Source organism: Rhinoraja longicauda, chromosome 18 (genome assembly GCF_053455715.1).
Source record: "Rhinoraja longicauda isolate Sanriku21f chromosome 18, sRhiLon1.1, whole genome shotgun sequence".
Taxonomy (NCBI): domain Eukaryota; kingdom Metazoa; phylum Chordata; class Chondrichthyes; order Rajiformes; family Arhynchobatidae; genus Rhinoraja; species Rhinoraja longicauda.
In genome coordinates, this window is record NC_135970.1 from 21,147,739 (window position 1) to 21,163,642 (window position 15,904).

General features: G+C 41.4%; 1 protein-coding gene across 1 annotated transcript in view; it reads right to left on the reverse strand.

The window, feature by feature from the left end:
* Positions 1 to 15,904, reverse strand: part of ttc17 (tetratricopeptide repeat domain 17) — a 72,637-nt gene extending 56,733 nt beyond the window's left edge. The window contains exons 1-4 of the mRNA XM_078415286.1: positions 15,751 to 15,904; positions 3,273 to 3,362; positions 1,001 to 1,170; positions 122 to 233 (exon numbers count right to left, since the gene is read on the reverse strand). Coding sequence (XP_078271412.1) covers positions 122 to 233; positions 1,001 to 1,170; positions 3,273 to 3,362; positions 15,751 to 15,894 — 516 coding nt within the window. The 5' untranslated portion in view covers positions 15,895 to 15,904. The remainder of the gene's footprint in view (positions 1 to 121; positions 234 to 1,000; positions 1,171 to 3,272; positions 3,363 to 15,750) is intronic.

Genomic DNA, 15,904 nt, shown 5'->3' on the forward strand with positions numbered 1-15,904 from the left:
TAGAAATTACATGAAACATACTGTACAAATCTAATTATGTATAATTTTAGTTTACAATCATCAGGAAATAAAAATGATATGCCATTTCTAAAATACTCTAACTAATTAAAAAAAAAATTACCCGCAAGTGCTGAAAGGCATGAATACTAAATGGAAGCTCCATTATTTTTGTACATTCTGGCATTTGTAGATCTGGAGGTAATGGGGTCTTGGAGTCAATATACTCTTCAGGGCTGGAAGAAAAGAACAATTTATCAAACTCATTTTTTAAAAGAAACTGAAGAAGCGTTAAAATAAAAGCTACTTACTTATGCGGGGTATCTGTGAATAAGTACAAAAAAATGTTTGAACTATACATGTACATGACTATTAATAAAAACACAGGCAATCACAGAAGTTGGGCACATTGGCTAGATGGGATCCAAAAAAACCTTTAGGACATTTCAGAATGTCTAGAATGCAAAAAACTAGACCGGAACACAATTGTGAACAAAGCAGCAAAGCCATTATCTAATCCAAACATGGCACTGAGAAATAACAGTTAACTAAATTACATACAATTGTGCAAGTTAGGAGAAGGCCCCTTAAGCCTCTTTTGCCATTCAGTAAGAACACGGCTGAGCCAATTGTAATCTTGCTTATACCAAACAACCTTTTAACTGTTTTTTGGGTATGCAACAATCACTGCCTTAAAAATATTTAAAGACACTGTTTCCACCACTCTACATTTCCTATTAGTCAGACAACCTACCCACACCACAGGGCTGGATAGAGTGAATGTGGGGAGGATGTTTCCACTAGTGGAGAGTCCAGGACCAGGGTAGAAACAGAAGATATCAAACACTAGTCAATGCAAGTTAGACTTGAAACCTTTTTGGCCAGCAGCAGCTTGGGGACAGATTGCCTTCGTGCTGGCAAATGGTCCACTTCAAGATACTCAAGCTAAACAAAGAGTATTTTAAAAACATATTTTCCTATATAAAAAAAAAAGAACAAAAACCTGATATCCTTGCTCTCCAAGGAAATATACGTTCCATCATAAAGGTCAAGGTCCCCAAGAGGCACTTTAGCTTTAATGCAGTCGGAATCTTCTTTGTAATGTCTCTGTTCCAAACCTGTGTCCCGATCTTCATTTTCTTCTATATGAATTTTCTGAGCTACTAAATGTTTCTGTGTACAGAGAAGGTGAATGATTAGTTTTAATAGTTAAACACTAAGCTTTACACAGCTTACCTTTTAAACAATGAAAACATAATTCCACATTTCCTCGGTAAATAAGGTTGTTTTTAGATGTGGTTTAGTGGGATAATTTTAGATGTGGCTTAACAGTATAACAATTTACTTCAAAAGCCTTAAGGGCAAAAGAATCAGCAAAATTAGTAATAAACATTTTAGATTGCAACTTACAAAAAAAGAAACTGTAGCCAACTTGAGATTTTCATAGGATTGGCAATATCATCTTTATTCCAAAATGTGAAAAATCATTTATTTTCATCAAACAATCTTTGCCATAAGTTATTTATTGACTTACTTACCAAATTAATGTCAAAAAGGAAAGTTAATTTACAAAGAATTAAACAAAATATTTAAAATATATTATTTTTTATTAGTGTTTATACTAATCTTTCTTCTTTACTCTTTCACTTTGTTTATAAAAGTCACATCGGTAACTCTTAAAAGGAACACCGATTTTTAGCTCTGAAATTGCACATTAAAGGTGGTATTCTAGTTTCAAATGAACATCATGCACTCAAGATTGCTCAAGTGACCCACTGTTTGTAAGACATATCCTCCCTAGCGTTTGAGGCCCTCTGATGGGGTGCTGTGAACTGTTTATGTATGTACTGTTAGGTTTGTGTGCCATTGTATGTTCGTTCTTAGTACCTGACCTGACGTACAGCACTTTGGTCAACGTGGGTTGTTTTTAAATGTGCTATACAAATAAAATTGACTTGACTTGACTTGACTCCCATTTTTAATGCGGTTACTGAAACCACGAGAATGTGTGTTGACCTTGCTAATATTTTTTTAAACCTGCAACTTCGCCGAAAAATACTTCCATCTCCTGCTATGAAATGATGCAGTTAATAGGCAGCTAATACACCAAAATGTATGCCTTCAAGTCTCACAGTAGGTTCTCTTGTCTCCTACCTGGAAGGACATTGAAATTATGTGTCCAAGTCTGTAATTCGATACAGGTTTGTCAGGTTTAGCTGAATATCTATCCCCTTGCATCATGAATTCACATGATACTTCATGTCTGGATTTGAATTTTAGCTATGCAAATCTAAATCTGCAGAGCAAATGGATCTACAATTTGAGCAGTTGATGGTACAGTTTTAACGGGGCCATTAATCAAACATGATTTCAACTATTCAAAATTGACAAGAAAACAAGTTTAGTGATATTATTTGTAAAAACATAATAACAGAAGAATCCACTTCACAGAGATTACAAAAGAAGAAAAACACTGCAGCTGTTAAAAATCTGAAATTAAAACAAGGAAATGCTGAAAATACACCAAAACTCATAATCCTGCACCTTTGAGACTTCAGTGGTGATGGACTTGTTTTTTCCTGATTATGAAGAACCCATCTTATCTTTAATTCAGTTCTTTTTATAAGATGTTATATACTAGTTAATAAATTTAGCAGTGAACCAGATGCATTTGAAAGGCATGGGAAACAATCCTCTGGTGGGTTTAAAAGGAGCATGGGAAATCCAGTCCCTATGGGTTTAAAAGGAATGTTCGAAATAGGGCCCAGGTTAGCCAGATGTCCAAACAATTGTCTGGTGGATAATCAGAGATTTACTGCACTCAGCAAGTCGGGCAGCATTCATAGAGAGAGAAACAGATGTAACACTCCAGGTGTGTGATCTTTTATCAAAAGTGGAATAAAGTTAGAACCAATTTTCTTATAAATTTTCCCAATTCTAAAAGAAGACCAACAATCCATCAGATGATGTATAGCAAGAAACTGCAGATGCTGGTTTATATCAAATCCAACAAATGAAGTTTCTCATTCCAGGTAAAAGGCTACTTGTCCCGAGTATACTGTATTTTGCTTTCAATAAAAGTTGCAATGGATAGGTTTACAAGATTATTCAGCCTGCTAACCAGATATTAATTTGCTTCATTATTTCTCTTTAACCTATGGTATAATACTATAATCCCTGTTTACAGATGTGTTTTAACATCTTAATCTGTCTTTTTACAAATACACCTTCCATCATTTCATACATATCAGATAAAATTAAAATTTTCAACCTACTTCCAACTCTTTGAGATAGTCAACTGTAGCTTCTTGTCTCATAAAAACCACCAAATCATGGGGATGTTTCAAATTAAGGGGAGAGTCCACCTGCCAAGAACAAAAACATTATAACATGTTCAGAATATACTTTCATAGCTAGCAGTCAAATTATCACTTTTTTATACACAAATATCAATTTTAGTGCTTTATCTTTTCCTCTCAATATAACTCAAAAGGTTTGGCACACCGTTAATATGTACCATATGAAATCAGAGGGACAAACTATTATCCCATCTCCATTACCAAGTATGAAGCAGGCATTACTGGACCTATTAACTTCAGAGTGCTGAAGTATATGTTGGAAGTTGACATTAAAAGACTGAATCAAGAGATCTTCTGGGCCACATTCTTCATCAGAAGATCAAGGATATTCGGTATGTCTCCTACGATGCTTACCCATTTCTATAGATAAAATCCATCAGGATGCATAATCTTTTAGGATAGATTTAAGTTTTCACTTTATTTTGTTGAACTGAAGATTTGCATACAAGCTGTAGCAAAAATAAATCCTGTTCTTCACTTCCTTAGTCTTCTAGCTCCAATACGCAAACCAGTTTTTATAAACTGCCATCCAAACAATTTTATACATTCTGCAGGGTAGTTGAGTAATTAATGAAACTAGAATGTTACATATATGTAGTAAATACAAGAAAGCATCCTGCTTCTGTTTTGACCTGTGATACCTCTTTTTGGATGAGAATGTACACAGCATGTTTACTAAGTTTGCAATGACACTAACATAGGTGGTCTGAAGAAGGGCCTCGACCCGAAACGTCACCCATTCCTTCCCTCCAGAGATGCTACCTGACCCGCTGTTGCCCTAGTTTTTTGTGTCTATCTTCGTGGTGAAAATGGTTGTCAAGAATTACAGTGAGATCTTGATCAGCTGGGCAAGTGGGATGATAATTGGCTAATGGAGTTTAATTCAAATAAGTAAAAGGTGTTGTATTTTGGGAAGTCAAACCAGAGAAGGACCTTCACATTGAATGGCAGGCACCTGGGGAGTGTTGGAGAGTGGAGGGGTCTAGGAGTGCAAGTACATAGTTCCTTGAAAGTAGCGTTTCAAGTGGATAGAGTGGTAAAGGAGGATTTTGGCATGCTGGCCTTCATCAGTTAGGAAAATGTTGGGGTACTTATGTTGCAGTTGCACGAAACATTGTTCTTGGCTACACCTGGAGTATTGTGTTCAGTTTTGGTCAACCTCACTCCCGGCCTCCAATTGTCCAAGGAAAAATGTCCTAGACAAGCTAACCTTTACTTATAGCTCAGGCCCTTAAATTCTGGCAACACCGTCAAAATTCTTCTCTGCATTCTTTCCATCTAGGTGGCATTTTTCCTACAACACGGTGACCAAAAATGCATAATGCGGCCGAATACTCTATGTAGCCTTGGAACACAGGAGGCTAAGGAGTGATCTTATAGAGGTGTAAAAAAATCATGGGGAATAGATAAGGTGAGTAGGGAAATCAAAGCGGGCCCAGCTTAAGGTGAGAGGGAAAAGATTTAATAAGAACCTGAGGGACATTTTTACCCCCAAAAAAGGGTGGTGGGTAAATGGAACAAGCTGCCAGAGAGGATGTAGCTGAGACAGATACAATAACAACATTTAAAAGACATTTGAACAGATACATGGGCAGGAAAGGTTTCGAGGGGCTTGGGCCAACTGGGCCTAACTTAGATGGGGTATGAATGAGTTAGTCCGAAGAGCTTATTTCCGTGCTGCATGACTCTACTAAAAATTGAATTAAACATAAGAATTTATTAACGAACTAGTAATGTATATTTTTAAAGAATACAGATATTTGATGCACAGTAGATAATAAAATGCTTCCACAATGTTGTTGTGGTCACTTTTCATGATTTAAAAAAAACTTTAAATTAAAATTACTTCAGAAAAATCAAAGTGCACAATCAAATCATGTATGTTCCTGATTCTATGAAAGCACTGAATATTCCTATGATTTCAAAAGCACCCTGCCAATTAGGTGCTTATCTGCTTGGCTTTAGGGAATACACTTGCAATATATTTATGTGAATGGAATCAAAATTTATCGGGGCTTCCTTCAATATGGCTAAACAAAACACATGCACTTTACTGGTATGGGTAACTAATTTACAAACTTTCATTCAATAATAATTGTACCTTCAACCCATAATTAACTGCCAAACAAAAACAGATCCTTTGGCTGTTTATCAGTATTGTGTACCATCTCATCTTTGTCAAGAAAGCTTAAAAGTCCAATTTAAAAGTTTGTAATCAGCCACATGAAAACAGTGACTACTAATGTCACATGTTTAAAGTGTCCTTTTCAGGTAATGGAATTTTAGCACATAGAACTTATCATATTTTCCCAAGATAAATAATTATGGAATTCAATAAGTAAATAGATTAAGTAATATTGTCATCTAAGATGCAACTTCATATTTGATGGGAAAGAAAAACATTTATATTTGTGCATAGCCTTATGTGACCCAATTCTATTTTACAATTAAAAAAAAAAAGAAATGTAATTACTGTTCTAATACAAGAAATGCAGCCAATTGAATCTCATCAAACATTTTGCAATAATGACTAGATACAGTGCATTCAGAAAGTATTCAGACCCCTTCACTTTATCCACATTTTGCTACGTTACAGCTTTATTTTTAAATGGATTAACTTCATTTTTAAAAAATCATCAATCTACACACAATACCCCAAAATGAAGAAACACAAACAGGTGTTTAGAAATTTTTGCAAAGTAATTAAAAAGAAATAACCGAAATATTACATTTACATGTACCCTTTGCTATGACACTCAAAATTGTGCTTAGGTTCATCCTGTTTCAATAGATAATCGACAATAGGTGGAGGATCCATTGATTATCCTTGAGATGTTTCTACAACTTGATTGGAGTTCACCAGTGGTAAATTAAATTGATTGGACATGATTTGGAAAGGCACACACCTGTCTATATAAGGTCCCACAGTTGACATTGCATGTCAGAGCAAAAACCAAGCCGTGAAGATGAAGGAATTGTCCGTAGACCTTCGAGACAGGATTGTGTCGAGGCACAGATTTGGGGAAGGGTATAAAACAATTTCTGCAGCATTGCAAGTCCCGAAGAGCACAGTGGCCTCCGTCATTCTTAAAAGGAAGAACTTTGAAACCACCAAGACTCTTCATAGAGCTGGCCGCCCGGCCAAACTGAGCAATCCAGGGGAGAAGGGGCTTGGTCAGGGAGGTGACCAAGAACCCGATGGTCACTCTGACAGAGCTCCAGAGTTTCTCTGTGAAGATGGGAGAACCTTCCAGAAGGACAACTATATCTGCAGCACTCCAACAATCAGGCCTTAATGGTAGAGTGGCCAGACGGAAGCCACTCCTCAGTAAAAGGCACATGACAACTTGCTTAGAGTTGGCCAAAAGGCACCTAAAAGACCATGGAAAAACAAGATTCTCTGGTCTGATGAAACCAAGATTGGACTCTTTGGCTTGAATGCCAAGCAGCACTACTCGTCACCTGGTCAATACCATACCTATGGTGAAGCACGGTGGTGGCAGCATCATGCTGTGGGGATGTTTTTCAGTGGCAATAACTGGGAGACTAGTCAGGATCAAGGGAAAGATGAACGGAGCAAAGTACAGAGAGATCCTTGATGAAAACCCGCTCCAGAGCGTTCTGGACCTCGGACTGGGGTGGAGGTTCACCTTCCAACAGGACAACGACCCTAAGCACACAGCCAAGACAATGCAGGAGTGGCTTCGTGACAAGTCAAGTCAAGTTTATTTGTCACATACACATACACGATGTGCAGTGAAATGAAAGTGGCAATGCCTGCGGATTGTGCACAAAAAAGAATTAGTTACAGCATATAAATAAAGTTAATATAGAGAAGACAAAATTTAGTCCCTGGAGTTATAAAAGTTAACAGTCCTGATGGCCTGTGGGAAAAAACTCCGTCTCATCCTCTCCGTTTTCACAGCGTGACAGCGGAGGCGTTTGCCTGACCGTAGCATCTGGAACAGTCCGTTGCTGGGGTGGCAGGGGTCCCTCATGATCTTGCTTGTTCTGGATTTGCACCTCTTGATGTATAGGTCCTGCAGGGGGGCGAGTGTAGTTCCCATGGTGCGTTCTGCCGAACGCACTACTCTCTGCAGGGCCATCCTGTCCTGGGCAGAGCTGTTCCCAAACCAGACTGTAATGTTGCCAGACAGGATGCTCTCTACAGCCCCAGAGTAGAAGCAATGAAGGATCCTCAGAGACACTCTGAATTTCCTCAGCTGCCTAAGGTGGTAAAGGCGCTGCTTTGCCTTACCCACCAGTGCGGCAATGTGCGTTGCCAATGTCAGATCCTCTGTGATGTGGACTCCCAAGTATTTAAAACTGCTCACCCTATCCACAGTAGACCCATTTATCTCCAGTGGCGTGTACGTCCTTGGATGTTGAGCCCTTCTAAAGTCCACAATCAGCTCCTTAGTTTTAGTGACATTCAAGAGGAGGCTATTGTCCTGACACCAGAGTGCCAGATCAGCCACCTCCTCCCAGTAGGCGAGCTGTAGTGGGTCCATGTTGCGAGGAAGGAGGGCACAGATGTGCTTCTTGATTAGTCTCTCGAAGCATTTCATGACAACCGAGGTGAGGGCCACCGATCGGTAGTCATTTAATCAAGCTGGAGAGGCATTCTTTGGCACCGGTACAACATGGATCTTTTGAAGCATGCAGGGACCACGGACTTTGCCAAGGAGAGGTTGAATATTGTGGTGAGCACTGGAACAAGCTGAGTAGCACAAGACTTTAGTCCTCGCCCAGATATACCATCTGGGCCTCCAGCTTTCCTCGTGTTCACACGCGTCAGAGCCCTCCTCACGTCGTGCTCGGACACCGAGAATGTGTGCACATCCCCGGCGGTGGATCCCCCTCCAGCCTCGCTAGCCAGCTGTCGGTGTTGTTTTTAGACGGCGAGTTAGGGGTGATGTTACCCGTCTCGAACCGTGCATAAAAAGAGTTCAGGTCATCAGCTAAGGAGGAGCCGGCACTTCCGGTTGAGGGGGGGCTGGACCAGTAGCTTGTTGATGATAAGTCTGTGAATGTCCTTGAGTGGCCCAGCCAGAGCCCGGACTAGAACCCGATCGAACATCTCTGGAGGGACCTGAAAATAACTTTGCATTGACGCTCCCCATCCAACCTGACAGAGCTTGAGAGGATCTGCAGAGAATAATGGGAGAAATTACCCAAATAAAGGTGTGCCAAGCTTGTAGTGTCATACCCAAGGAGACTTGAGGCCGTAATCGCTGCCAAAGGTGCTTCAACAAAGTACTGAGTAAAGGGTCTGAATTCTTATGTAAATGTGATATTTCAGTTATTTCTTTTTAATTACTTTGCAAAAATTTCTAAACACCTGTTTTTGCTTTTTTATTATGGGGTATTGTGTGTAGATTGATGATTAAAAAAAATGGAGTCCATTTTAAAATAAAATGCCGTGCCGGGCGCAGCGGTAGAGTTGCTGCCTTACAGCGAATGCAGCGCCGGAGACTCCGGTTCGATCCTGACAACGGGCGCCGTCTGTACGGAGTTTGTACGTTCTCCCCGTGACCTGCGTGGGTTTTCTCCGATATCTTCGGTTTCCTCCCACACTCCAAAGACGTACAGGTATGTAGGTTAATTGGCTGGGCAAATGTAAAAATTGTCCCATATGTGTGTAGGATAGTGTTAATATGCGGGGATCGCTGGGCGGCGCGGACCCGGTGGGCCGAAGGGCCTGTTTCCGTGCTGTATCTCTAAATCTAAGGCTGTAACGTAACAAAATGTGGAAAAAGTGAAGGGGTCTGAATACTTTCTGAATGCACTGTAACTTGCGCTGTGTGGTCAACAGAAGAATGAATAGCAGCATTAGGACCAGCCATAAGAGAAACAAGCAATTCAAGAGTACTGGAAGTGAAAACCATAAAATATAAATTGAATTAAATTGAATTGCTTTGAATAAGTTTATTGGCCAAGTATGTACACATACAAGGAATGTGCCTTGGTGCTCCGCTCGTAAGTAACAACACGATCATACGGTAAACAATTAAGAATAAAGCTTAAAACATTAAGAATAAACATTATAGTTTAAACACGTGAATTAGCTGATCGAACGATTCATTGCAGCCTCCGGATGTCGTGCTTGGTGGCTGAGCCAGACCAGACCATGATGGAGAAGGTGAGGACAGACTCTACGATGGCAGTATAGAATTGGACCATCATTGCTTGTGACAGATGTTTCCTCAGCTGCCACAGGAAGTACATCCTCCGTGGGGCCTTTTTGACTGTGGAATTGATGGTGGCCCCCCATTTAAGGTCCTTGGAGATGATGGTTCCAAGGAACTTAAATGACTCCACAGATGTGACTGTGATGTTGTTGACGGTGAGTGGGGGAGGGGAGGGGGAGCTCTCCTAAAGTCTACAATCAATTCCACTGTCTTAAGAGCATTGAGCTCCAGGTTGTTACAAAGGCACGAGGATGCCAGCCGTGTCACTTCCTGTCTGTAGGCAGGTTCCTCCCCATCCTGGATCAGTCAAATCAGGGTTGTGTCGTTCGCAAACTTGAGAAGCTTGACAGAGGAGTCTGTGGAGGTGCAGTTGCAGGAGAGGGGATAGTACGCAGCCTTGCGGTGCTCCTATGCTGAGGGTCAGCGGGTCCGAGATGTGCTTTCCCAGCCTCACATGTTGCTTCCTGTCAGTCAGGAAGTTGATGATCCATTGACAGAGAGGTTCACGTACAGTCAACTGGGAGAGTTTGGAGTGTAGTAGCTCTGGCACAATGGTGTTAAATGCAGAGCTAAAATCCACAAACAAAATCCTTGTATGGGTCCCCTGGTGCTAGGTGCTAGAGGATGAAGTGCAGGCCTAGGTTGACTGCGTCCGTATGGTCCAGCAGTGGGTTGGTGATATTTTTCAGCTGGGCCAGCACAATTCTTTCAAGGGTCTTCATGACTACAGAGGTCAGTGCGACAGGCCTGTGGTCATTAAGACCAGTGATCCTTGTCTTTTTGGGTACAGGGACAATAGTGGCGACTTTGAAGCAGGCAGGGACTGTACAGGTTTGCAGGGACTGATTGAAAATGTCTGTGTAGACCGGTGCCAGTTGTTCGGCACAGAGCTTGAGGGTAGAGGGGGAAACATTGTCCTGTCCTGGAGATTTCCAGCTTTTCTGTCTTCTCAATAGCCTCTCCTCCTCAATTTCTATTGCTGGAGATGGAGAAGTGGCCATACTGATGTTGAGCAGCAAGGAGGGAGTGGGTAGTGGACGAGGGCCCAGTCTTTGCAGAGTGGGTGTGAAGTGGTGATTGGGGAGGAGTGGGTGGGGAAGGGTCCAGTCTTTGCAGACTGGAGTCAGGCTGTGAGTAGGTGTGAAGTGGTGATTGGGGAGGGGGTACCAGGGTTATGTTTCTGTTTATCGAACCTTCAGTAGAACTCGTTCAGGTCGTTGGTCAGCTGATGATTTTCCAAGGAGCAGGGGTTTTTCCTCTTGCTGGTAATTTCTTGCACGCCCTTCCAAACTGAAGAGGAGTCATTAGCTAAGAACTTGCTCCTCAACTTCTCAGAGTACCTTTCCTTGGCAGTTCTGATTCCTCTTCTCAGCTTGTACTTGGCCTGCCTGTAGAGGTCTTCATGCCCCCTCCTGTAGTCCTCATCTTTAGACGGGCAGAGCTGTCTGAGTTCTGCTGTAAACCAGGGCTTGCCATTTTTGAACCAGATCCAGGTCTTAGTGGGAAAATTTATGATACAAGATAAGAATTTATGTGAAGCTGTTTTATGTTGAGGGTTAGCAGTCATATTAATCCAATATCCACAGTGCGATAGAAATGTTCCCAACTATAATATAGCTCTGAGCAACAAAATCAGACGATGGACAGTTAATTTCTTACAGATCTTGAAGAAACCATTACCGCACATATTGAAACTGCCATGGAGCTACTTGAATTATTAAACTGACAAGCACGCTAACTGGTACTTTATTAGGCAATAGCAGATTAGGCCAAAGGAAATCAGACCCAAAGGTGACAAACCTTAGAACAAATAAGGACTCAAACCAAAAATATACATAATGTATTTTCCTTAGTGAAATTATCCAATAATCCTTTTTTCTTACAAAGTTGAGCCAGTTGTGACTTAGCGTCAAAAGGTAAAAAAAAGTCATAATCGCCCAATATGCACTTGAGACGAATATATATCAAATAAGAGCAGGGTTTTCACCATGACCGTGGTAGCTTTGTCCCATGCAATAAGGAAAATTTAATGCATGAGACAGTTCCACGTGGAATATGTGAACTTTCCCTCCAATTCCACGACAAAAAGATTTAATCAAACTCCTCTTTAAATAACTCCAAGTACCTTGTCTCCTTAACCCTTTCTCCAAACCTCCAAAGATTTATCACCCTCTGCAAGAAGAAATTCCTATTCAATTCATTTTTCATTGACACTTTGTTCTGTAATATGTCCCATCATTTGAGACAATCCCACAAATGGAAACAGCTCAGTTATCCTGTTGTGCCTTCTTAGGATTATATATGTATCAATTAACCGTCATTCAATGGTACTTGATTATCACATGTGCCCAAAATGTGAAATTCTTTTCTGCATACAATTTAGTGACTATCCTACTGTACATGGGCACAATCATACTAAGCATAGGAGTGTAAGATAGTTAACTACACCGAGTCCGTACACAGGAGTCACCATGTTTTATGTGTCATCTTGTACCCTTCAAGTCTGAAATTTAAAAAAAAGTTAGTCTTAACTTGGCTATAAAGGCCCGATGCCCTGATGTTCATTCTAACCTCCTGAAAATGCATGTCTAACTTTTTGTTAAGTTAGCAACCTTCACTTTGCAGGAATTAGCCAGTGAATCTCTTCTGGATTGCCTCCAATCCATACTGAAGAAAACCAAGAGTACACAGTTGTCCTCATGCAGCATCATCAATAACCTACAACAATTATCTTTCATTTTAAGCTTCAATTCCCTAGTTATAAAGGTGCAATATTCCACTTTCCTTCTTAATTGCAACAGCTGCGTACTAGCTTTTTGCATTTCATGTTCAAAAACCTCTTCATCTCTGTATGCCATTCATTTCGTCACACACTATTTCGATTCTATTTTAACTCAGCCAGGCAACCTTACTGAGGCACACAGGAAAGAAAGCCTATCATTACAAAGTATGGCTTTGTGTGCTTGTAGATCAAACAATCTGGTCGACACGGCACTCCAGCTCCTGAGACAAATAGGTATAGACAAGAAACGCCAGCCTCACCCATGAGTTCCATAATCGACGAAAGAGTATAAAACCCAAAGTGTAATTTTCAGCTTTGACAACAATCTCAAATGCTGTCTAAAACTCAGAGTGTTTAGTGGTGTTCCTCCTTTGCCTGTCACAATGGCAAGGCAAGATTGGACTGGGGAGAATCCGAGGAGGTGTGGAGGATTAGATAGGGAAACTGAGGAAACAATTCAGCCTCAACCAGATTGCTAGATTCATTGCAAGACCAGGTAAGGGTGGAAGATTTCCTTCCATGAGTCATACAGATGCTTGGCCAAAATTAAAATATGATCATTTTGTGTATGAAAGTTTTCATTTTATAATTTTATAATATGTGCATGTTCAGGTAATTCTTAAAAGGAAGTATTGAGAAGAATAACCTGTCATGATCTGCATTCGTTCCTACACACCTGTCATGAAAGTGGATAAGTCTCCAGGTCCTGATAGGATATTCCCTAGGACATTGAGGGAAGTTAGTGCAGAAATAGCAGGGGCTATGACGGAAATATTTCAAACGTCATTAGAAACAGGGATGGTGCCGGAAGATTGGCACATTGCGCATGTTGTGCCTTTGTTTAAAAAAGGTTCTAAAAGTAAACCTAGCAATTATAGACCTATTAGTTTGACGTCTGTGGTGGGAAAATTAATGGAAAAGATACTTAGGGACAATATATATAATTATTTGGATAATCAAGGCCTGATTAGAAACAGTCAACATGGATTTGTGCCTGGAAGGTCATGTTTGACTAATCTTCTTGAATTTTTTGAAGAGGTTACCAGGGAAATTGATACGGGCAAGGCTGTAGATGTTGTCTATATGGACTTCAGTAAGGCATTTGACAAGGTTCCACATGGAAGGTTGATTAAGAAGGTTAAATCGTTGGGTATTAATAGTGAGGTTGCAAGATGGATTCAACAATGGCTGAATGGGAGATACCAGAGGGTAACGGTTGACAATTGTATGTCAGGTTGGAGGCCAGTGTCTAGTGGAGTGCCCCAAGGATCTGTGTTGGGTCCACTGTTGTTTGTCATTTACATTAATGATCTGGATGATGGTGTGGCAAATTGGATTAGTAAATATGCAGATGATACTAAGATAGGTGGAGTAGTTGATAGTGAGGTAGATTTTCAAAGTCTACAGAGACTTGGGCCTTTTGGAAGGGTGGGCTGAAAGATGGCAGATGGAGTTTAATGCTGATAAGTGTGAGGTGCTGCATTTTGGTAGGACAAATCAAAATAGGACGTACAGGGTAAATGGTAGGGAATTGAGGAATGCAGTGGAACAGAGGGATCTGGGAATAACTGTGCATTGTTCCCTGAAGGTGGAATCTCATGTGGATAGGGTGGTGAAGAAGGCGTTTGGTATGCTTGCCTTTATAAATCAGAGCATCGAGTATAGAAGTTGGGATGTAATGTTGAAATTGTACAGGGCATTGGTGAGGCCGAATCTGGAGTATGGTGTGCAGTTCTGGTCGCCAAATTATAGGAAGGATGTCGACAAAATGGAGAGGGTACAGAGGAGATTTACTAGAATGTTGCCTGGGTTTCAGCACTTAGGCTACAGAGAGAGTTTGAACAGGTTGGGTCTTTATTCTTTGGAGCGTAGAAGGTTGAGGGGGGACTTGATAGAGGTTTTTAAAATTATGAGAGGGACGGACAGAGTTGACGTGGGTAGGCTTTTCCCTTTGAGAGTGGGGAAGATTCCAACAAGGGGACATAGCTTCAGAATTGAGGGACAAAGGTTTAGGGGTAACATGAGGGGGAACTTCTTTACTCAGAGGGTTGTGGCTGTATGGAATGGGCTTCCGGTGGAAGTGGTGGAGGCTGGCTCGATTTTATTATTTAAGAGTAAATTGGATAGGTATATGGATAGGAGGGGATTGGAGGGTTATGGTCTGAGTGCAGGTAGATGAGACTAGGTCAGGGAGAATGGTCGGCGTGGACTGGTAGGGCCGGACAGGCCTGTTTCCATGCTGTAGTTGTTATATGTTATATGATCTTTTGGCAGCACATGCTCCTAAATCTTCAACGTAATTTATCATAACAGGTACCTGCACAAAAGTGAATACCCCAAACAGAATATTTTTAATTGGTGAGAGATTAAATGGTGTTGGTGTTCTTGAATCACAAAATTAACATTTGATTACTCCAAGCATGTAGAAAACAAACGTTGTCCTTTGTTGCAGGCAATTTCCTTACAAAGGTAGAGGCATGTCCGATCTGTTTGGATAGCATGCAAAACAAAACTTTTCACTGTATCTCAGTACACGTGACAATAATGAACTTAAACCATAAGAATACATTTGGAATATTGTGCACAGATTCTTTCCTCATAGCTAAAGAATGTTTTTGTGACATATGCGCAGCATTAATTTACCAGTTTGATTTCGAGAATGGTAGATATGTCGCTTGAGGAGGATTAACAGACTGGATTTTAATCATTCTATCCAATTTAGAAGAATAAGTAGTGATCTCAATTCTAAAGGGCTCCAAGAGGTAGCCTCAGGTATATGGTTTCTATTAACCGGTATGGCAAAGAAAAGGGGGATCAAAATCTCGAAAAAAGTACGGACGTTTACGGTACCAAGCCGATTACGAATCTCTGCAATTCTACAGCAAAGAGGGCTGAGGAATTTAAGTCTATTCAAGGAATAGGGAGTTAATATACAAAAAAAGTCGTGCTGAGATGATAGATCATCCGTGATCTTAGTGAATAGCAGAGTGAACATGAGGTGCCGCTTCCACTTCATGTTTTTGTTTGAGCGGGGGTGTCGCGGGCACGGCTTGGTGGGAACAGGGTGCTGGGCTTCTGATTGCGTTCGGCGCCTCACAACCGCCGAAACTCTTGTTATGTTTGGAAACGACGAGCGTTCCTATGGATCAGGACCGGAACCGCCCCGTGGGAGAGGCTGGCAACTAGTCACGGGCTACATTGCGAAATCGCTCCCTCCCAGCCAGTCTGTCAAACCCCCCAAAAACCCACAGGCCTGGAGATCCGACTCCGACCGACCGCAAACTTTTACACAACCAACCGAGCCGACGCTGACGGTCTCGGGTGGCCACAATGTCCGCTTGAGCAGCTCTTCAGTCTGCGGACCCCATTCACCAACAACCACCTCTCCTCCAGCATAAAATAAAACACCGCTCGGGCCCACCTGCTGCTGAATCTTTCCATCTTCAGTTACAATCCAGTGCGTGGTGGCCGTCGAGCTTCTCAGAGCGGAGAACAGGACTGCCAGCAAGAGGCGGCGGCGGCGGCAGCAGCAGTCACCGTGCTCTCCCTCGCTACGCACCGCCATGTTTAATCAC